Genomic DNA, 25,074 nt, shown 5'->3' on the forward strand with positions numbered 1-25,074 from the left:
CCAGGTCCTTTTCATTCTCTACCACTGTCAGTGTTGTACCACAGAGTTGATACATTACTCTGGAGTTACTGCTTCCCATATGTAGTATTTTACATTTGTCAATGTTAAACTTCATCTGCTCAACTTTTCTAGATCCTGTTGCAGCAGTGTACTGTTATTAGTGTCCTTAACAACCCTGCCAACCTTCGTATTATTTGCAAACTTGGACATTAAGCCTGATATGCCATCATCAATATTGTTTATAAATACAGAAAACAATAATGGACCCAACACTGAACCCCCGAGGGAGGACTCCACTAATAACATTAGTCCACGAAGAGACCATTAGTACAACTCAAGTTCGTGTCCATTGATTACCACTGTCTGTCTTCTCCCACTCAACCATCCCTTTATCCATAGCAGCAATTTGCCTCCAATGGCACACTGCTCCAATTTGTGCAGGAGTCTTACATGTGCAGCAGTATCAAAAGCCTTTCTAAGATCCAAATATATGATATCAAAGTTATTCTCTGCATCCAGTTCCTTTGTAACCACATCATAGTTTCCAATCAAATTGGTCAGACAAGACTTCCCTTTAAAAAACCATGCTGTGTCCGAGCTATAACTGAAGTCTTGTCTAGATGATCCTGCAGTGCTTTTTAATCAGTGCTTCCATTAATTTCCCTGGAACAGAAAGTTAAACTAACAGGTCTGTAATTACTTGTCACCCTTTGATTCTCCTTTGTGAATTGGGGTCACATCTCCAGTCCATAGGTACCTCCCCTGAATTCAAGGAAGTGCTCATAATTATGGCCTAAGGGTTCGCTTACTTCCTTTGCTGCCTCCTTTAATATAACTGGGTAGATCCCACCCTGGGTGCCTTTTTTATGTTTTTCTTCAACAATGTCCCATCCACTTTCCTCTTAGTTATTACAAAATCGTCTAACTCACTGCCAGAGTTTAATTCACCTCTGGCATTCCCCTCTCTGAATAACTCGCGTGAATGTAGATGAAAAATACTCATTTAGTTTGTTCGCCACCTGAGCAGGATCATCAACAGTTGAACCATCAATATCCAGTGGACCAATCTGATTCATCCCTTTCCTTCTAGAGTTTACATAGGTAAAGAACTCTTTGCTGTTTTTCTTTGCATCCTTTGCCAACGATTTATCTCTCTAAAAGGTCATATTTATAATGGAAATTGCACTACCCTTTTATATGTTCCCATTATAAGAATGAATTTTGAACGCCTTGGTGATATTTTTCTAAAGCACGTTTGTGGAGGGAGGTCACAACCATGAAACAATAAAATCAGTTAGCACTTTCCGGTTTATTGGGCTTTTCTGTTAGTGCATCTAATTATAAATGGATAGTAAACTCAATCTTATTGCATTTGTGATAATACTGATAATTGCAATTTTTATGCTGTTATGGTGAAAAGTGTTCCCCCTTCACTGATATCTTCAATCATATAAAAAAAACAGATTTTCAGAAATTCCTATTTACATATTACAATGATGAAGGGAAAGCAACCAACGAAAAGTGCAACTGGTGGTAGTGCCAGGAAACAAAACAAAATTGATTTAGAAATGAAGATGAAAATGAGTAAGAAATATGAAGCAGGACAAAGTTTGTCATCTATTGTAGGGGAATTAGGTCTCACTGCTTCAACTGCGACTACTATTTTAAAGGACAGTGCACGTATAAAAGAACATGTCAAAGGATCAACGCACTTAAGATCAAGCGATCAGAAAACAGCATTCAGGTATCAAAGGTAGAACAGCTGTTAATAATATGGATGGAAAATTAGATTCAGAAGTGAATGCCCCTGAGTCTAATGACCATTCAAGCAAAAGCAACAAGTATATATAAAGATATTAAGGATAAGTACGGCGAACCCCAACCCAATTTCGTGGCAAGCAACGGGTGGTTTAAGAGGTTCAAGCATTGCACTGGTTTCCACAACGTTAAAGTATGTGGTGAAGTTGCCGGTGCTGATTCTGCAGCGAAATTTTGTGATGCGTTGGAAAAATACGGCTATTCAATGCAGCAAATTTTTAATGTTGATGAGACTGCTCTGTATTGGAAACAAATGCTGGATCAAACATACATTGCCAAAGAGGAAAATACAATGTCAGCTTTCAAGGCATCAAAATATTGGGCGACGCTTTTGCTTGGGCTAATGCAGCAAGAGATTACAGATTAAAACCGCTGCTTGTGTACCATTTGCACGAGTATTAAATGCATGAGGTTTACCATTCTGGAAATCCTCGTGCATTTAATGGCAACAATAAACCACCCTACTTGGGCATTTCCAGTCGAACCAGAGAGCATGGATAACAATATCTCTCTTTGAGGATTGGTTTAAATGCTGCTTCATTTCTGAGGTTGAAAAATATTGTCAAGACAAACAACATTCCTTTCAAGATTTTGCTTCTATTAGATAATGCTCCTGGACATCCTACGCATCTAGATGATTTCAATTCAAACGTTGAATGTCATATTTTTGCCGCCAAACACGACTTCACTCATCAAACCTATGGATCAGGGTGTTATTTCAAATTTAAAACCATACTATTTATGCATAACATTTGCTCAAGCATTGTCTGCAGTACACGATGATAAAAATTTTATGTTAAGAGACTTTTGGAAATCTTACAATATTTGCCATACCATCTTAAACATTAATAAGGCCTTAGCGGAAATTACTAAAAGTTGTTTAAATGGTACATGGAAGAAAACATGCCCACTGCACATGAAAGGCTTTGAAGGATTTGAAAAAGACAAATCATATGAAGAGGTTACAGATAATATTGTAAAGGCTGCAGAGCTACTTCAGTTGGAGGTTGATGCCAAAGACAAGGAGTTAATAGAGGAAGAAGAAAAGGAATTATCTAATGAAGAACTTATTGACTTGCAAGCAGTGATAGTGAAAGAAGTAAATGCTGACAAAGCTCAAGAAGAACCAAATGAGGAACCAAGACGCTTCATCACCAGAGAGATGGCAATGGCATTTCATGAAATTGCATCGTCAATGGCAAGGTTTGAGAAGATGCATCCTGACAACGAATGATTCTTGAAAGTTAACATAGGGGTGAATGATATGCCTGCTTGCTACAAAGAAATCTACGATGAAAAGAAAAAAGGCACCATCCAGTCATCCATTAATATGTTCTTTTGTAAGATTGAGCAGCCAACCCCTTCTAAATCTTCACAGCCCTCAACCTCTGCAGCGGCGTACTTATCAGCTGAGGATATCGATTCTGACAACAGTGTTCGAGAGTTAAAATTTACTGTTGTTATGCCTGTCTCCTCTTTTTTTTTTGTAATTTTATAATTTAAAATTTTTTTTAAATTGCACACTTTTGTAATTTTTCCTGCGATAAGATAAAAAAATTGAATACATACAATAAATAATTCTATTTACATGTTAGTCGAACATTTCTTTTTTCATTTTTGATTCAATCAATTTAGCGAGCACAGTTGCGAGTGCTACAAAAGCATGGAGGAAATTCTGATTTACGTAGTGTTCCATGGAATGAAACTCTTACATAAGTCAGAGTTCCTGTGTTAGCATTAGTAGAGGCATATGATGCAAGAAAGCAAGCTCATACAGCATTAGCCAAAAAAAAAAAAAAAAAACCTTCCCATTTTATCCATCCATTCACTCCAAATGGCTCTGTCTAGTTCTGCCTTGCGCTTATTTAGGCTTTCGACCTCCACTACGACAAATGGAAGTTTGTTCTATCTATCAACCAACTAGCTAAAGGCAAATTTCCACACATCTTTCTACAGCTTTCTTTCCTCAATTTTAATTTATGTCCCTCTCAGGCAGTTAATCTGGGCAAGAGGAAGAATCTCATCAGCATTGATATTGCTCAAACCATTCAAGGCTCTCAATCAGATATACACCTCAATGATATACGCCTCAATCAGATCACCTCGCAGGTGCCAAGTCTCTAGACACTAATTTGTAAAACTTAAGCCTTTCTTCATAAGAGCAACCCTTTGTTCTATTCACTAATCTTGTTGCCCTTCTCTGTACTCATTCCAGCAGCTCTAAATCCTTCCTAAAATGAGGCCTCCAGACCTGTATACAGTACTCAAGGTGTGGTCTGACCATTGCCTTATGCAAGGGGATAATCACCTCTTTATCCCTGCTAGAAAAATTCCTGTATATCATTGACAAGACATAAGTTGCAGATCATCTGCACTGCTCAGAAAACTTTGTATCTGACTGCACAATTACCCCCAGGTCCTTTTCATTCTCTACCACCCTGAATGTAGTACCACACAGTTGATATGTTACTCTGGGGTTACTGCTACCCATATGCAGTACTTTGCATTTGTGAATGTTAAACTTCAGTTGCCACCTCTCAGACTCTCTGGTCAACTTTTCTAGATCCTGTTGCAGTATTATACTATCCTTACTTCATTAACAACCCTACCAACCTTCGTATTGTCTACAAACTTAGACATTAAATCTGATATACCTTCATCAGTATCATTGATAAATACAGAAAACAACATTGGGCTCAACACCGAACCCTGGGGGACTCCACTAATAATAACATTAGTCCACCAAACATCCCTTTATCCATAGCAGCAATTTGCCCTTAATGCCATACTGCTCCAATTTGTATAGTAGTCTTCCATGGGCAACAGAATCAAAAGCTTTCCTAAAATCTAAGTGTATGATATCAAAATCAATTTTTGCATCCTTTGTGACCACATCATAGTATCCAGTCAAATTGTACTTGTTAACAGGAGAGACTGCTTCTACAGGGATGGGATACACTTAAATAGAAAGGGTGCAAGAATGTTTGCTGATGCTATCGAGGCAATGTTAGGTGGGTCGGAAAACTGCTAGATTGGGGGGATACAAGGACATTTAGATTAACAGTAGCCACTGGCAGAGGTGAAAGTGATTCTTGCACTGCTTCTATTGGAATGAGCCGCAGCCTGGAAAATAAGATGCATGGTATTTCAGAGACTGCTGGGAATCATTGGGGTACAAGTAAACACATGGGTTGTGTTAGGGTAGCTAAGAAAAAGAACAGGTGCAAGTATACTTGTGTGTACACCAATGCTAGGAGGTTAGTAAATAAATTTGATGAATTTGAGGTATTGCTCAAAACATCAAAGGCAGATATTGTGGGGATTTCAGAGACGTGGTGTCACACAGATATAAGAAATGCAGAACTGGAATTTGGGGAGTACAATGTCTACAGAAAGGATAGACAGGATAGGAAGGGAGGAGGGGTTATGCTATTAGTTAAAAAACACATAAAATCCAAGGAAGTGAAGCCAGTCGACATCGCTGGACAGTGCAGTGTCGAGTCAGTTTGGTGTGACATAAGCATTGGGAGATCAAAATTGAGAGTAGGAGTGTGCTATAGGCCTAATGACTATGATGAGTATAATAAGAAACTGTTCGGAGAAATAGAGTGGGCCAGTAAATCAGAGAGTCTTATAATGGGGGATTTTAATTTCCCAGATATTGACTGGAATTTGGGGGCTGGTCACTCACACAGTAGCAAGGCTTTTGTGGATTTATTGGATGATTGTTTTCTACATCAGCATGTTCGGGAGGCAACTAGAGGGAGTAATACTCTTGATTTGATTATCAGTAGTGATTCTTCATGCATTAAGAATCTGCAGATAAATGAACCACTTGGTGGCAGTGATCACAGTGTGCTGAAGTGGGAGTTACTCAAAGAGGTAACTACCATTAGGGGTAAAGGGAAGGGGTATTGCTTTCGTAAAGGCGACTACAATGGACTGAGACAGTATTTAAATTCTATACAGTGGGATCAACTGATGATATTGCCAACAGCAAATTCAAAATGGGAAGCATTCAAAGAACTTATCGTGGAAGCTACTAGGCTTTACATACCAACTAAGAAATATTGTTCAAGGTTTAGGCCTAAATGGTTGTCAGATGAACTAATGAGGCATATGGCAGAGAAGAAAAATGCATGGGATACATACAAATTAATGGGTGACACGGACGCCAATGATAGATACAAGTTGATCTGTAACCAAGTTACAAAGGAGGTTAGGCAGGCGAAGGCAGATTACGAGAGATCCTTGGCAAGGGATGCGAAGAAAAACAGCAAAGAGTTCTTTACTTATGTAAACTCTAGAAGGAAGGGGATGAATCAGATTGGTCCACTTGAGATCGATGGGTCAACTGTTGATGACCCTGCTCGGGTAGCTAACAAACTAAATGAATATTTTGCATTGACATTCACACATGAGGAGTTATTCAGCGAGGGGAATGCCAGAGGTGTATTCAACTCTAGCAGTAAGCTAGAGAATCTTGTAATAACTGAGAGCAAAGTGGAGGAGAAATTGTTGAAGATAAACACAAGAAAGGCACCTGGGGTGGATGGGATCTATCCAGTTATATTAAAGGAGGCAGCAAAGGAGGTAAGCAAACCCTTAGCCATAATTATGAGAGCTTCCTTGGACTCAGGGGAGGTACCCATTGACTGGAGATGTGCAAATGTGACCCCAATTCACAAAGGGGGATCAAAGGCTGACACAAGTAATTATAGACCTGTGAGTTTAACTTCTGTTCCCGGAAAATTAATGGAGGCACTGGTGAAAGAAGCACTGCAGGATCATCTAGACAAGACTTCAGTTATAGCTAGGACACAGCATGGTTTTGTTAAGAGGAAGTCTTGCCTGACCAATTTGATTGGATACTATGATGCAGTCACAAAAGAACTGGATGCAGGGAATAACTTTGATATTATATACTTGGATCTTAGAAAGGCTTTTGATACTGTTGCACATGGAAGACTGCTGCACAAATTGGAGCAGTGTGGCATTGGAGGCAAGTTGCTGCTATGGATAAAGGGGTGGTTGAGGGGGAGAAGACAGAGAGTGGTAATCAATGGACACTGCTCATCGTGGACTAATGTTATTAGTGGAGTCCCTCAGGGCTCAGTGTTGGGGCCTTTATTGTTTTCTGTATTTATAAATGATATTGATGATGGTATATCAGGCTTAATGTCCAAGTTTGCAGACGATACGAAGGTTGGCAGGGTTGTCAAGGACACTACTGACACTATGCTGCTGCAACAGGATTTGGAAAGGTTGAGCAGATGGGCTTCGAGGTGGCAAATGAAGTTTAACATTGACAAATGTAAAGTACTACATATGGGAAACAGCAACCCCAGAGCAACGTATCAACTCTGTGGTACTACACTGACAGTGGTAGAGAATGAAAGGGACCTGGGGGTGGTGGTGCAGGCAGATATGAAGTTCTCTGAGCAGTGCAGACGAGCTGCAAGAGTAGCTCATGGTGTATTGTCAATGATATATAGGAATTTTTCTAGCAGGGATAAGGAGGTGATTATTCCCTTGTATAAGGCAATGGTCAGGCCACACCTAGAGTACTGTATACAGGCCTGGAGGCCTCATTTCAGGAAGGATGTAGAGCTGTTGGAACGAGTACAGAGAAGGGCAACTAGATTGGTGAATGGGACAAAGGGGTTCTCTTACGAAGAAAGGCTTAAGTTTTGCAAATTGCAGTGTCTGGAAACTAGGCACCAGCGGGGTGATCTGATAGAGGTGTACAAAGCCTTGAATGGTTTGAGCATGCTCAATGCTGATGGGATTCTTCCTCTAGCTCAGAAAAATCACCTGAGAGGGCATAAATTCAAATTGAGGAAAGACAGATGTAGGATAGATGTGCGGAAATTTGCCTTTAGCCAGCGGGTGGTTGGTGGGTGGAACAGACTTCCATCCCTTGTCGTGGAAGTTGATAGCCTAAATAAGTTTAAGGCTCAGCTGGACAGGTATTTCGAACGAACAGAGGGGTGAAGTGGAAGTGGTTATTTTTATTTATTTATGTTACTTTTTTTTTTTTTTTTTTTTTTTTTGGCTGATGCTGCATAAGCTTGCTTTCTTGCATCAAATGCCTCTACTAATGCTAATGCTAATTGGTCAGATAAGGCTCCCCCGTTAACAAACCCATGCGGTGTCTGAACTATAACTGAAGTCTTGTCCAGATGATCTAGCAGTTCTTCTTTAACCAGTGACTCCATTAATTTCCCTGGAACAGAATTTAAACTAACAGGTCTGTAATTACTTGTCACCCTTTGATCTTCCTTTGTGAATTGGGTTTTATTTGCTCATCTCCAGTTCCTGGGTACCTCGCCTGAGTCCAAGGAAGCTCTCATAATTATGGCTAAGGGTTTATATAAATAAGGTTTGCTTATTTCCTTTGCAGCGTCTTTTAATATAATTAGATAGATCCCATCCACCCTAGGTATCTTTCTTATGTTTATCTTCAACAATTTCTGCTCAGTTTTGCTCTCAGTTATTACAAAATCATTAAGAATCTAATTAAAGTTTGATAAAGTTCTTCCATTTTCTCCCTTAATAATTCCTCATCTGTGAATGTAGATGAAAAATTGTCATTCCGATTATCAGCAATCTGAGCAGAATCATCAATAGTCGAACCATCGATATCAGCTGGATCAATCTGATTCATCCCCTTCCTTCTAGAGTTTACATAAGTAAAGAACTCTTTGCTTTTTCTTTGCATCCTTTGCTAAAGAATTCTTGTAATCTGCCTTTGCCTGCCTAACCTCCTTTTGTGACTTGATTACAGACTAACTTATGTATGTCTACCCTTGGCTTCTGTGTCCCATGCATTTTTCTTCTCTGCCACTTGTCCCATTAGTTCCATCTGACATCCATTTAGGCCTAAACCTTGAACAAACCCGGGAACTCACATCTGGTGAGTATCCAACTCAGGATATCACAATGATGATATCCTGAGTTTGGATATCATTGTTCTTCTCTTTCTTGGGTTTTTTTTTTTTTTTTTTATGGAAACCCCAAACATGAGAGGTATTAGAACCTATAGTACTTAGTACCGTGCTTGGGTTGGAGGTTGAGAAGACGAAAGAAGATATTTGTTTACATTGGACTTGAACTTCTGTAGACTGTAATTTTCAGGAAAGAAGGTTGTTCCAGAAAACGGCTGTTGAATGAATAAACGAAGAAGATGAAAAGTTGGTTCTGCGAGTTTGAAGTTGGATAGCAAATGGATGTTGGCTGGTGATTACAGATGAATCATTAATTAACCTAACTGCCCTCTTCTGAATGGAATCAAGAAGCCTGAGAGAGGTTTTGGGGCACCACCCCAGATGTGGGAACAATATTCCATGGCAGGGCGGATTTGCGATTTATACAGAGTGAGCAGCTGTTTGGAAGAAAAGTAACGCCGAGAGCGAAAGAGAAAACCAAGTTTTTTAGATGCAGAGGAAGCAACATTTCTAATGTGCTTGTGCCAAGAGAGAATAGAAGTCAGGGTAATCAGATATATCATTTTGCCTAGAAATCGGAGTGCCACTAAACATAAGCATAGGAGCAGAAGAATCCTTTTTGCGAGATATAAGACAAGACTGAGTTTTAGAAGGGTTGAAATCAACTAAGTTGTCTTTGCCCCACTGGAGAATTACCTGAAGATCGGCATTTAAGGAATTGGTAGCAGATTTTCAAGAAGTTGAAGCTGATTGAGCAGGGCAAGGTTTCTCAAATTGGAAAGTGGAATGCAATGTGCTATCATCGGCAAAACTATGGATAGGATTTCCAGTCAATGGAAGAAGGTCATTAATATACAAGAGGAAAAGAGTGGGGGAAAGAACTGAACCTTGGGGGACACCGGCATCAGTGGAGAAGTTAGAAGACAGAGAGCCATCTACCATCACACTCAGTGAGCGATCAGAGAGAAAACTGGATAACCAATTACAAAAAACAGTTGGCAAACCATAAGATGGAAGCTTGTTTAGAAGACCTTTATGCCAAACACGATCGAAAGCCTTTGAGATGTCAAGAGCAACTGCTTGTGTTTCACCGAACTTTTCCATTGAATTTGTACATAAAACCTAAGCCAGAATATCACCAGTGGATTGACATACTGTCGATCGTTGATCATATGGAAGGTTTCTGGGTAGTTTCAGAGTTGGTGGTTAATTGATTTCTCTATTACTTTAGGAAGAGTAGAAGTAATTGCAATGGGACAATAATTGGATGGGAGGGATTTGTCACCATTTTTAGGAATTGGCTGGATATGAGTAAATTTCCAAGCAGAAGGAAAAACACCTTTGAATAAGAAAGTGAAGAAAGGCGGCAAAGAATAAGAGTAAGTTGAGGAGCACAGGTTTTAAGAACAATTGGAGAAATACCATTGGGACCTGAAGCTTTCTTAGCATCAAGATTCGTCAGAAGCCTTCTGACATTCTTTTGATGGAAGACCACAGGAGGCATTGAATGGAGCATGTTGGGAATGGTGGGAGGTGTTTTACCAAGATCATTAATACATGAGTTGGAAGAAAAATGGGATGCTAGCAGGTCAGCTTTATCCTTGGCCAAAGTGACAACAGAACCATCTGGTTTGGACAGAGGTGGGAGCAGAGATGGGCAAAAGTTGCGGCCAATAGCTTTGGCAAGAGATCAGAATGCTCGGCTACCATTAGGGCAAGAAGAAAGTTTTCTACTCTTAGCCCATTCAAACTCTAGTTTGGACTGATTAATAACTGCTTTACAATTGTTGCGAGCTTTGGGTTAGGCAGAAAATGAAACTGAAGAATTAGAAACAAGCCAATTATGATATGCAACATTCTTCTCTTGAACAGCCTTAGCACATTTATTGGAAAACTAAGGTTTAGATAAAGGATGAGATTTTAAAGTGGAGTGTGGGATGAAGGATTTCATTCCTGCAAGAATAATTTCACTGACACGATCTGAGCAAACATTGACATCAGAAGTTTTGAAACAGTAATCTGACCAAGGAAAAGAAGAAAAGAAATCTTCCAGGTCATCCCATTTTGCATTCTTGTAATGCTAAACAACACGTGGTTGGGAATAGCCATGAGATAAAGGCTCCATTGGAGAAGAGACAATCACCAAGTTGTGATCTGAAGTGCCTAAAGGACTTCTCACTTCAACCATGTACTTAGAAGGGTTGTTTGTGAGAAAAAGATCAAGCGTGTTGACTGTATGATTAGGATTGCCTTGTATTCTTGTAGGTAAACAAACAATCTGTGCAATGTCATTGGTAATTGCAATAGTCCCAGCATCTCGACCAGCTAGGTAGGTGTGACTAGAAAACAGAAGCCAGCTGGAGTTGTGAACATTAAAATCACCAAGGAAAGTTACCTCACTGTTAGGAAAGTTGGACTGGAGAAAGTCAAGTTGCAAAGAGAGGAAGTCAAAGAGCTCCAAGTGATTAGTGGCGTTGGGAGAACAGTAGAGACAACAGATGAATTTGACACAATGAGGTAGAGAAATTTTAAGCCAGAGAAGATCAAAGAGAGGAGATTCCAAATTGCCAAGTCTCTGACAGGGAACATCAGAATGGACATATGCACAAGTACCACCTTTGAGGCAAAAGGAATCATACAACGAATAATTTTGGCATCTGAGATGAGCAGTGGTTGAATCAACCGATAACTGAGATTCTGTCAGAAAAAGTACATGGGTTTTGGGAGACTGCAAGTGGAAATGGACATCGTTGAGATTAGAATTGAGACCACGTATATTTGTGAAATGAATTAGGAAGTGCTTCCCTTCGGAGGTTCTTCTTCTTCTGACTTCTTGTTTTCTCTCTCTCTTTCTCTCTCTCTTTCTCTCTCTCTCTCTCTCTCTCTCTCTCTCTCTCTCTCTCTCTCTCTCTCTTGGGGTAATTCAGAATTTTTTATTTTTTTTTGGCAGGTACAGCATAAGTCTCAGGCTTCCTTGTGCCATATGGCTAATAATAATATTCTTCTATTTGTATGAAAAGCCTAGTAGCCTCCAATATTTATTCTTTGAATACTTCCCATATAGAATTTGCTTTCTGTAACATCATCAGTTGGTCGCACTGTATAGAATTTAAAAACTGTCTCAGAACAACATAGTCACCTTTACGAAAGAAAAACTTCCCTTTACCCCTGATGGCAGTTACCTCTTTGAGTAAATCCCACATTAGCAGACTGTGATCACTGCCAGCTACCTAGTGGTTCCTTTATCTACAGATTCCTAATGCATGAAGAATCACTACTGATAATTAGATCAAGAGTATTAATCCCTCTGGTTGCCTCCTGAACATGCTGCTGTAGAAAACAATCATTGAATAAATCCACAAAGGCCTGGAAAATTAAAATCCCCCATTATAAGACAATCTGATTTACTGGCCCACTCTATTTCTCTATACAGTTGTTCATTATACTGATCAGAGTCATTAGGCCTGTAACACACTCCTACTCACAATTTTGCTTTCCCACTGCTTATGTCACACCAAACTTACTCAACACTGCACTTTCCACCCATGTCGACTAGCTGCAGTTCCTTTGATTTTGTTTCTTAACTAATAGCATAACCACTCTTTCCTTTCTGTACACATTGTACTCTACAAATTCCAATTCTGCATTCCTTATATCTGTGTGACATCACGTCTCTGATATCCCAACAATATCTGCCTTTGATATTTTGACTAACACCTCAAATTCATCAAATTTAGTTACTAGACTCCAAGCATTGGTGTACATGCAAGTATACATGCACCTGTTCTTATTCTTAGCTACCCTAACACAGCCCATTTATTTACTTGTTCTGTGATGACTCCCAGCAGTCTCTGAAATCTCCCTGACCTTGTTTTCCAGGCTGCTGCTCATTCAAATAGAAGCAGTGCCAGAATCACTTTCACCTCTGCCAGTGGCTACTGTTAATCTTAGTCCGTGAAAACTCCCGGAATAGCATAAGCAAATATTCTTATGCATTGATAGCATAAGCAAATATTCTTGCACCCTTTCTATTTAAGTGTATCCTATCACTGTAGAAGCAGTCTCTGCTGTTAACAAGTACAGACCAGCCGACCGAGCTAGCCGGGTGGGTAAAGTGCCTGCCTGGCAACCCAAAGGTTGCCAGGCAGGCACTTCGAATCCCGCCTTGGGCTTCGAACAAAGTACTGCAAAAACCTTGGGAGGTGCATTATGACCACAGAAGCTGATGCGCCAACAACTACCAAAAAAAAAAAAGCAGCACAGACCAGGCTGAGAAAAATTCTACCTGTGAGCCTTGCATAATCTCTCCATGGCTGATTTGATTGACAAGGCTCTGATTATATACTCCCTCCTATCTTGTTTGGGCAGAATTGCAGATACTTTCAAATTCAACACTAACTCGTGACTTTTTTCCAAAATTGTACTGTACTTGTTAAGTAATTTCGCCTTTTCCCTACTCTTAATATAATTGGTGCCAACTTGTACCTAATCACCTTTTGCACCCTTAAAAGGTGATATCTGCTCTACAGTGTCATCAACTTTTGCCCCACAGTGTCATCAACTTTTGCCCCGGCAGACATACCATGTTCCTGTTCCACCTATCCTTTTTGCACAATATATTCCCCATTCACCTGACAATTCAGTCACCAACAATAACTAGTTCCTGTGGGACCAGCGCATTCTGTCTTGGGGATTGCTGTGGGCAGCTGAGGGCTTGATCAGTCTCTCAATTTAAATCCTTCGAGGGCATCTACCCTGTTCTAATAAAGGCCCATGACAATGCTGAGTTGGCATCTAATTTCCTAATACTCCTTACATCAAGCTCACACACAAAGACATTCTCCTTGGCAATATCATGTCCCGTTCCTGAAAGCTCTACAATTGTTAAAAAAGCAGTACATTTCAAAAGGCTGTGATTCAGAGGACAACCCTCCCTTGAGTTCTCCTCTTGGGCATTTTGCTTTATTGCTCTGGTCTGAGGCATGATTTCAATTAAATTTCAATACAATTAAAAATATAACACTAAACTTGTATCCCAATGCAGTAATAACACTATATATATTTCAGTATTGACTTTTATTTCCTACCGAGTTTTACGTTCTATGAATTTTGTATCTCCTATCAAGTGTAAGTTATATGTATTAAGTTATAACATTACGTTTGTAAAAACTGTGTGGTTATATATATTTAGTTAGAATGTTGTTTTTAAAATCTAAGTAGTTATAATAGATAATAAATTTAACTATCTACCACGTGGTTTGAACTTTCACGCTAGTTGTTGCCTATGCTAAATCACTGATTCTAAAAGCTCTACTAATATTACTGTCATATGTTAAGATCTACATGACAAGTTAAATTATTAAAACATGTAAGTAGTGCTATAATTTATAGTTATAATCCTCTACACTGCTACAAGTTACGTTGAAACTTCCAGTATCTGCTATATCAATATGAAAGCAATAGTGGCAGATATCGACTGTGGTTTTCTATGCAATTTCAAGGCTGAGTAAAGAATAAATGCACCAAATTAATCAGAAAATTACAAAAAAATACTACACTGCTAAATTTAAATCAAAAGTTTTTGAAATTGTTTACAAAAACAATTTCAAATCATTAAATAAAAAAGTCTACTTAGTCTTTGAACACACTGGCTCCCACATATTAGAGAGGTAACGAGAAGAAGCAACTCTTGATCTGATTATTAGCAGTGATTCTTTCTTGTATTAAGAATCTGCAGGTAAAAGACCCACTAGGTACCAGTAATCATAGTGTACCGATGTGGGATTTATTTAAAGACATCATTACTGTCAAGGGTAAAGGGAATGGGTGACTACAGTGGTCTCAGGCATTTTTTAAATTATATGCAGTGGGCTGTATGACGTTACCAATAGTACATTCTAAATGGGAATCATTCTTATAAGGGATGTTATCTTAGAAGCTACTTGACTTTCTATATTACCCTTCAAGGCATAAACCTAAATGTATGTTAGACGAACTAATGAGACTCGTTGCAGCAAATAAAAATGCATGAGACACATAAATTATAAGCTGATGCAAAAGCCTGTGGTAGATATACACTACTCTGTAATCAAGTCACAAAGGAGATTAGGCAAGTTAACACATATTACGAGAAATCTCTGGCAAAGACTGCAAAGAAAACCAACAAAGACTTCTTTACTTATATTAACAGTAGTAGGAAGGAAGGAAGGAAGGAAGGAAGGGGTTGAATCACATTGGTCATTTGATGTTGATGTTTTAACTTTCGATGATCCTACTCAGGTTGTGGACAAATTCAATTGGTATTTTGCATCTACATTTACACGTGGGAATCTCTAACAAAGGGGATGACAGAAGTTATCAAACTGTAACGTGGAGTTAAATGATTTTGTGATAACTGAGAGGAAAGTGGAAGAGAAATTGTTGAAGCCAAACATAAAAAAGGGGCATGGGACAGGTGGAATCTATCCAGTTATACTAAGGGAGGCAGCAAAAGGGGCAAGCTGACCCTTAGCCACAATTACGAGAGCTTCTTTATATTTAGGGGAGTTCCCTATTGTGAATTGGAGATGTCCCTATGGACTGTATATGTGCATCTTCAATCTATAGGGTCATCTCCAATTCACAAATGGTAATCAAAAGGTGACATGAGTGTTTACAGATCTCTTAGCTTAACGTCTATTCTAGTTGGCCCTGCATTACTTCTTTAGAAGTAATGCAGGGCCAACTAGAATAGAATAGAATAATGCAGTCCTGCATTACTTCTTTAGAAGTAATGCAGGACTGCATTCCTGTCTAGTCAGTCCTGCATTACTTCTATAGGAGTAATGTAGGACTGACTAGACAGGAATGCAGTTATACTGCAATCATAGCATGGATTTAAGGGGGCAATCTTGTCTTATCAATCTGATTGGATACATGATGGATTAACAAATGCACCGGATGCAAAAAATAATTTTAACATCATATAATAAAAAGAAGAAAATACCAACAAAAACTACTAAGAAATTAAAAATAAATTTGTTGGAAGATGAAAGCACTAAATTCCTGTATGAAAGTCGATTGAAAGATAAACTCAAATCAGATGAAACTGATAATGTTGAGGAAATCTGGTCAAACATGAAAAAATCAATTCTGGGAGCTGCTGAAGAAAGTCTTGGATATAAACCTATAAAAAATAAAAACTGGCTAAGAACTTGGAATGAAGATTTGAAACAAACAATCAATGAGAAAAAAAAGACCTATAAACTGTTCCTACAAACTAAAGATCTACATCTACACATAAAATATAAAAAGCTTAGAGCAGAAGTCAGAAAACTAACCAGAAGAATCCGACGAGATGACTGGGATAAATTTGTTAAATCTTTAGAACGTGATATCACGGGCCCACTGAGAAGAGATATTAAAATTTTTAAGAAATTACAACTAGACACAAATGATCAAATAAAAACCAACTCCATCTCCCAAGCAGAATGGAAGCAACACTATTCCAAACTATGGTATAACCCAGGCGCTAGGGAATTGGAAGATGAATCCGTGATAACCAAAGATGAAGAAAATATAACAATGGAAGAACTAGAGTTAATATTACAAAAATCAAAAAACCAAAAAAGCCCAGGCATAGACAATTTGAATATAGAACTATTTAAATTTGGAGACACCTTACTAAAAAACGCACTACTAAAATTATTTAACATCATATGGCATAAGCAACAGATACTCAAAGATTGGGAAACAGGAATAGTAATCAATTTACACAAAAAAAGGCTCCAGAAATAACCCTAACAACTACAGAGGGATAACACTGCTGTCAACTGCTGCAAAGCTATACTCTAATATACTAAAGAATAAACTTAATAAACACAGTGAACAATTCTTAGAAGAAGAACAATGTGGGTTCAGAAAAGGGAGAAGCACAATAGATGCCATTTTCTCACTACAACAAATTTTGGAGAAAAGAAGAGAATTCAATCTACCAACATTTCTTCTCTTTATTGATTATGAAAAGCATGACAATGTAAACCGGGAAAAACTTTGGCAGATTCTACATGAAGAAAATATCCCAACCCAACTCCGGAAAGCGATCCAAAGCCTATATAAAAACTCAAGTCTGTATAAAATATTCTAATGGCCAACTGTCAGACCCGATTAACACCAATAAAGGAGTGAAACAAGGATGTGGACTATCACCAAATTTATTTAATATCTACATCAATAAAATTCTTAAAGAATGGAAACAAACAATTAACAACGGAATACAGTTGAACAACAGGAATAAAATCCAAACTATATTATATGCTGATGATCAAGTTATAATCGCAAAATCCGAAGATGAACTACAGATAGCAGCAAATGAACTTAATAAAATAGGTAAAAAGTACGAGATGAAAATCTCCACCTCAAAAACAAAATCAATGGGATTATGTGGAAAGAACATACAAAGAGTCAAAATTGTTATTGATGATAAAATAATAGAACAAATATCTGACTTCACCTATTTGGGAAATTTAATATCAAATGAAGGGAAAGACATCCACACTAAACTACAAAAATATAATAAAATGAATGGAACGATTAAACGCCACTTCGGAAAACAAATGACAACCGAAACAAAATTACGACTGCACAACATGACTTCAAAACCAGCCCTCTTCTACAGCTGTGAGACTTGGGTCATAAATAAGAAAGATGCACACAAACTAGAAGCAGCACAAGTGAAATTTTTAAGCCCATTATTAGGCTTTACAAGACTAGACCACCAAAGAAATATAGATATCCGAGAGAAATTAAAAGTAGATAACATTGTAAATGACATAAAACGGTATCAGGAAAAATGGATCAGCCACATAGAAAGAATGAACCCAGACCGGATCCAAAAATTAGCCTTTAACTACAAACCTACAGGCAAGAGAGATGTGGGTCGACCAAGACAACAATGGCGAGATCAAAACCATCTCCAAGAGCTACAACGGAACAGGTCTTAAAAGACCTAAGCCGGACCAAGTTCATGATGATGATGATACTTTGAGTTTGGAAAAGCTTTTAATATTGTTGCACATAAAAGACTGCTGCATAAATTTGAGCAGTGTGGCATTAAGGGCATGCTGCTGTGATGTATGAAGTGATGGTTGTGTGGTAGAAGACGAAATGGTTATTGATGGACACTGCTCTTTGTGGACAGATGTTATTAGTGGGAACTTCCCCATGGTTTGGTACTGGACTCATTGTTGCTTTCTATTTATATTAATGATAGTGAAGAAGGTTTATCAGGCTCAATGTATAATTTTGCAGATAATACAAAGGTTGGCAGGGTGGTTAATGACAGTATGCTACTGCAATATGCTCTAGAAAAATTAGGCAGATGGGCTGAGAAATGGCAATTGAAGATTAACATTGACAAATGTAAAGTATTGTATATGAGTAGCAGTAACCCCAGAGTAACATATCAACTGTGTGGTACTACACTCAAGGTGGTAGAGAATGAAAAAAAAAACCTGGGGGTAATTGTGCAGTCAGATATGAAGTTTTCTGAACAGTGCAGAGAGGCTGACTGGACTGTTCATTTAGTTTTGTCAATGATATACAGGAATTTTGCTAGCAGGGATAAGGAGGTGATTATCTCATTGTAAAAGGTAATGGTTAGGCTGCATCTTTAGTACTGCAGGGAAGGGTAACATGATTTGTGAATGGAACAAAAGAGTGGTCTTACCAAGGAAGGCATCACTTCTGCCAATTGCAACATCTGGAGACCTGGCACCCGATATATAATCTAATTGAAGTTTAAGGCTTTGAATGAATTGAGCAAGCTCAAAGCTTATGGCTTTGTTCTCTGATTTTCCAACTGCACACACACACACACACAGACACATGAAAGGGGGGGGTATAAATTCCAATTAAGGAAGGATGGTTGCAGGATGGATGTGCAAAAGTTTGCCTTTAGCAAGTGGGTGGTTGTTTGTTGGAACAGACTTCCATCCGTTGTTGTGGAAGTAGGTGGTGGTGAGTAAATTGAAGCAAGAGGTAGGCAAATTATCGGAGGTAATGGACTGTTGTTGTGGGAAGTTTTTTTTGGCTGAGCCTTTATAGGCTTCCTTTCTTGCATCATTTGCCACTACTAGTACTGAAGTATATTTAGATATTCAAGGCTTAACAAGAATAATACAAAAAAGCAACTATGATATAAAACATTAGTTTGATTTTTTATTGAAGAACATTTTTCAGCTAAGAAAATATGAACTATGAATCAAGCTTGAAAAATAAGTGAAAATTCTTATACATTTTTCAGCTAAGAAAATATGAACTATGAATCAAGCTTGAAAAATAAGTGAAAATTCTTATACAGGATTCTCATAAATTTGAAACTGTAGTTACTGAAGATTTTTTTGACAGATTATTCTCAGTTTGAGATTTTTTGTTCATAAGTTGATACAGTCTTTGCAGTTTCTTACACTGTAAATATGTAAAAAAATAAAAAGTGAAATAGAACTGTTATGTATCTATGATTATATTTGTCCAGTGTTGTATAAATAATACCTCTCATTCTCACTTTCCTCTAACAATAATAATAAAAAAAAGAAGAGAAAAATTAATAATAAACAGTAACGTATATTACATGAAGGCCTTTTATTTGGTATTTATACAAAAAAAATCCCCAAGTTTCAGTTTTATTAAATTTGGGCTTTGATGAGTTAATGCAGTTTCCATCTTTTAGAATTGAAAGTTACTCATGCAAGATGGCAGGTGGAGACAAAAGACTTTTCAAAACAATGAATGCTGAATCAGGGGGAAGTCCTCATGATCTGCAAGCTCTGTCGCCTCCCCAAAGTTTGATGTCACATAGTCCAAGCAAGATATACAGGTATAATTTATTAACTTCTATTGTAATAGGGATTTCGCATGTACTTTATGTATTTTCTTAAAAAAACAATTTTATTTTTAGAGCAAATTATAATTAAGCACAGGGCTGCTGTGTGTGTTGGTGTGCAGGTTGTACACTGTACAAAGGTGTATAATTACGTGGGGTGCCTTGATAAGTTTACAAATTTCAAAAATTAAAAAGCAAAAGCAAATGATTATTCTTGGTATTATTTGCTTTATTATTAACTTTACCAAAAAAAAAAAAAGTAGGAAACCAGTATATTATCATCAAAAATTTGTTTTCAGCAATAAATTATAAGGAAAAGAATGATAAAAATTGTGATAAGACCTTTTTTGTTTTCCTCTTTAATTTCAAAATACATTGTGTGTTCATTGAACATTACGAAATATATTAAAATAACAGTCTGTAATTATTTTTTTAGGAGGGGCACAAAAAAAAAAAAAAGAAGTTAAGTGCAGTTGTATCTAATTACTTACGTTGATTTGATTACATTGATTACAGGGAGTACTTCATTATTCCACTAGTGTTAAATTAGCATTAGTAGAGGCATATGATGCAAGAAAGCAAGCTTACTCAGCATCAGCCAAAAAAAAAAAAAAAAAAACCCACTCCCATTTCACCCATCTGTTTGTTCGAAATACCTGTCCAGTTGAGCTTTAAATTTGTTTAGGCTATCAACTTCTACAACAAGTGATGGAAGTCGGTTCCACCAACCAACCACCCGCTGGCCAAAGGCAAATTTCCGCACATCTATCCGACATCCGTCCTTCCTCAATTTGAATTTATGCCCTCTGAGGTGATTATTCTGAGCAAGATGAAGAATCCCATTGGCATTGAGCATGCTCAAACCATTCAAAGCCTTATACACCTCTATCAGTTCACCTCGCCGGTGCCTAGTCTCCAGACTCTGTAATTTGCAAAACTTAAGCCTTTCTTCGTAAGAGCAACCCTTTGTCCCATTCACTAATCTTGTTGCCCTTCTCTGTACCTGTTCCAGCAGTTCTACATCCTTCTTGAAATGAGGCCTCCAGACCTGTATACAGTACTCAAGATGTGGCCTAACCATTGCCTTATACAAGGGAATAATCACCTCCTTATCCCTGCTAGAAAAATTCCTGTATATCATTGACAAGACACCATGAGCTACTCTTGCAGCTCGTCTGCACTGCTCAGAGAACTTCATATCTGCCTGCACAATTACCCCCAAGTCCCTTTCATTCTCTACCACTGTCAGTGTAGTACCACAGAGTTGATACGTTGCTCTGGGGTTACTGTTTCCCATATGTAGTACTTTACATTTGTCAATGTTAAACTTCATTTGCCACCTCTCAGCCCATCTGTTCAACCTCTCCAGATCCTGTTGCAGCAGCATAGCGTCAGTAGTGTCCTTAACGACCCTGCCAACCTTTGTATCATCTGCAAACTTGGACATTAAACTTGATATCCCATTATCATTCATAAACACCGAAAACAACAACGGACCCAACACTGAACCTTGAGGAACTCCACTAATAACATTAGTCCACGTTGAGCAGTGTCCATTGATTACCACTCTGTCTTCTGCCACTCAACCAACCCCTTATCCATAGCAGCAATTTGCCTCCAATGCCACACTGCTCCAATTTGTGCAGCAGTCTTCCATGTGCAACAGTATCAAAAGCCTTTCTAAGATCCAAATATATAATATCAAAGTTATTCCCTGCATCCAGTTCTTTTGTGACTACATCATAGTATCCAATCAAATTGGTCAGGCAAGACCTGCCCTTAACAAAACCATGCTGCGTCTGAGCTATAACTGAATTCTTGTCTAGATGATCCTGCAGTGCTTCTTTAACCAGTGCCTCCATTAATTTACCTGGAACAGAAGTTAAACTAACAGGTCTATAATTACTTGTGTCAGCCTTTGATCCTCCTTTGTGAATTGGGGTTACATTTGCACATCTCCAGTCTATGGGTACCTCCCCTGAGTCCAAAGAAGCTCTCATAATTATGGCTAGGGGTTTGCATACTTCCTTTGCTGCCTCCTTTAATATAACTGGATAGATCCCATCCACCCCAGGTGCCTTTTTTTTATGTTTATCCTCAACAATCTCTCCTCCACTTTCCTCTCAGTTATTACAAAATCATCCAGCTCACTGCCAATGTTTACTTTACCTACATCATTCTCCTTCCTGAATAAATTGTCAGACAACACGGTGGCTTGCCAAATGGCAGAAAGTGCTGATCCCGTAGGTAGTAGCTATTGTTAGGGAATGGGAAATATATTGTGAAAAAAGGATAGTTGGAATAGGACCAGGGCATGTTTGCCAGGAGTAGAATTAATGATGTCGTTGAACAGTTATCTTTTAAGGACACAAAAGGTGAAATTGTACATGTCGGTACTAATGATATTAAAAATAGACAATCTGAGGATTTACGTAAGAAGTATAGGGCAGTATTGAGAAAAAGGGTAGAGTTTCTATCAGAATTGAAAATTAGAAAACAGGCCTTGTGTGTTGAGTTGCATTATATCATCAAAGTTTCTTGTGACGAATGACTAACTGGTTAAAATAAATTTATTAAAATAAAAATGATATATACATAAGATAAAACAGTTAAAATATATATAATAAAAGCATTAAAATACATAGTAGCTTTCAAAGCGAAGTGCCTCTTTATCAGCTAGTCTGTGAATGGTGTACTTCAGTATATATTGATGGTTACAATAGCACAAGTCAGCTGGGCATGATCATGTTTCACGAGTGTGGTGTGTTGGTAAAGCAGAATTATGTACATGTGATGATCGCCAGTGCTCATCGCACTGCAATACAGTACATTCTATTATAGGGTGTACGTGTACTCCCCTTGTCCGATTCATAGTACTATTATTGGTGGCCATGTGTAGTGCTTCAAGCCATGAGCGTTGGCGATAATCATGTGAATAGTCGACAATTTCAGTATTCCTTTGGGGATCAAGATTGTGCTACTCAACCCAGTAATGTTCAACGACTGCGGAGCATTCAGTCACCTCATGCTCAGAAACCCGATCTTTCAATCTTCTACTAGACTCGCCTACATAACCCCCCCCCCACAATCTGGACATGTAATACGGTATACGGAGCCACTCCGTAGGAAAGGAGGAACAGGTGTTTTTACCTTAGAAATAATAGATTGTAATTTCCTCCCCGGATGTTGCACACATCGTATATGATGGAGACGCAAAATCCTAACAAGACTTTCCGATACGCCCAGATAATAGGGGATGTAGGCGGTAGAGATAAATTGATTGATGTGAGGTGGGTTAGATTTCATAACAAATTTGTGAGCCTGAAGCTCACATCTATCTATCTAGAACATGAGGTGGATAGCCGCAATTTTAAAGCTTCGCCCTAATTTTAGAAATCTCCAATTGCCTGTCACCAGTCGAACTAGAGTGCATCCAAGCGCAGGAGAATAAAGTATGAGCAGTGCTACGTAAATGACCAGGGGCACGCGCAGAGCCATAATTGGTAAATTGGCCTGTGCACATTGGCTTCCTAAAAACGGAAGTTACCAAATGTGAATCCACACGTTGGACTAACACATCCTAAAAAGGAAGGGTATTATCAACCTCTAGTTCAATCATAAACTGAATGACGGGTGACAGGGAATTGAGATATTGCAGCAGCCCTGATTCTGATCCCCGGGGTACAATTGCAAAAATATTGTTAACATAACGACACCAGAGAGTGATAGGAATAGGTAAGTTCAAGAAAATCTGACTCAAGTTCTTTCGTGGCAATATTGGCCACGATAGGACTAACAGGGGCATCCAAAGCTTTGCCCTGTATTTGGCGAAACAGACATTGAACATGATCACGCCCCTGTTAAACACAGATTGAGAGCAGTGCAAAATATCATCTGTAGAGAGTGAGGTTCTATCTCCCAACGTGGTATCCCTGCTCAAAAGATGTCTCACGCAGGCAATAGCCTGTTGTACAGGAACAGAAGTGAACAGAGAAACCACATCAAAGGAGACCATAACCTCACTCTCAGAAATAATAAAATCTTTAATAATACACACAGAAAATGCATACTACTGGAAACAATGTAAACAGTTTTCCCAACAAGGGGTGCTAATAACTTGCCAACATGTTTAGAAAGTTTGCGGTTTTGTTTTTAGAAAGTTTGCGGTCCTTCCTTGTAAAGCTCCCATTACACGTTTGGCTACGGGTGTGGAAGCATCTCTCGACAAGCTGCCTGAAGAGACTGCTAACATAATTCGCTTTAAAACAGCTTCGATTTTGCAGCACATCTAGCCTATTACTAGTAACTTCAGACGATGTCAACGGGAAGCTCTTTCTTCTTTGTGCAAAGATGGCACTATTGTAGTTTTGCCTGCAGATAAGGGGCGGCGCACTGTTGTCCTGGAGAAGTCTGAGTATATTTGTAAAGCCCTCGCTCTATTACAGGATCAGGAGGTTTATGAAACTGTGCAAGACTCCCCTGTGAAAGTGTTGGAGAATTTGGAATCTAAAGTTAATAAACTTGTGCACTCCTGGTTTTTAGCTAATAAGATTACCAAGAAAGTCTGCTGGAAGCTTCATCCGACAGGTTGTTGACTCCCGCAGTTTTATGGACTTCCAGAGATCCATAAACCTGATGTTCCTTTACAGCCCGTTGTTTCTTGTTGTCATGCACCTATGTATGAACTTTCTAAACATGTCAAGTTATTACCGACACCAGACTCGTGATACATGATCATGCCCAGCTGACTTGTGCTATTGTAACCATCAGTATATACTGAAGTACACCATTCACAGACTAGCTGATGAAGAGGCACTTCGCTTCGAAAGCTGCTATGTATTTTAATGCTTTTACTATATGTATTTTAACTGTTTTGTCTTATTGTATTTTAATGCTTTTATCTTATTTTATTTCTGTTTTTGTGCCAGTCACTGCGAAAAGCCTTAGAAATGTTAAAAGCAATGACTTGTATTTCCCCCAACTTTTTCCCCTCGATGTGGGCACCTATACGTGATGAGGGGACCTTCCAGTGACGCTGCTGGACTTCAGACTAGCATCACTGGGATCTAACGCCCATACCTTGGTTCCAGGGTTACATCTTTTGGAATCCGGCGTGTGCAGCCGTGCACCGCGACCCTTGGATTTCGGAAAGGGGGATCCTGGTGGTTGAGGGCCCAGCCTTAATACACCACTTTGGCCCCTGCTTCGACAAGACGGGTGGTCCCGGACCGGCCCGACTGGGATCAATTGGTGGGTGGTTCTTACTGCTAGGGTCAACTGCGTTCCAATAAGCCTCCCTCCCTTTGGTCCTGGGACGGGATCAAGGCTTATTGGAATCGTGGGTATGGTGCCTCTAAGCTAACTTGGTGTCCCATTCGTGTACGCAGTACCTGCTAGTTCACGGGTGGGCGTCCCCTCGTAGGGCTCCGTGGTGGGTGAGGTACTTAG

The 25,074-nt window shown here is 38.8% G+C and overlaps 1 protein-coding gene across 1 annotated transcript in view; it reads left to right on the forward strand.

The window, feature by feature from the left end:
• The window catches only part of Maf1 (repressor of RNA polymerase III transcription Maf1), a 296,764-nt gene that overhangs the window by 72,312 nt on the left and 199,378 nt on the right, over positions 1-25,074 (forward strand). Inside the window, exon 2 of the mRNA XM_090382929.1 lies at positions 19,474-19,620. Within this exon, the coding sequence (XP_090239055.1) occupies positions 19,474-19,620 (147 nt within the window). The remainder of the gene's footprint in view (positions 1-19,473; positions 19,621-25,074) is intronic.

Source organism: Mastigoproctus giganteus, chromosome 10 (assembly GCF_048544385.1).
Source record: "Mastigoproctus giganteus isolate SK-2022 chromosome 10, ASM4854438v1, whole genome shotgun sequence".
In the NCBI taxonomy this organism is placed as follows: Eukaryota; Metazoa; Arthropoda; class Arachnida; order Uropygi; family Thelyphonidae; genus Mastigoproctus; species Mastigoproctus giganteus.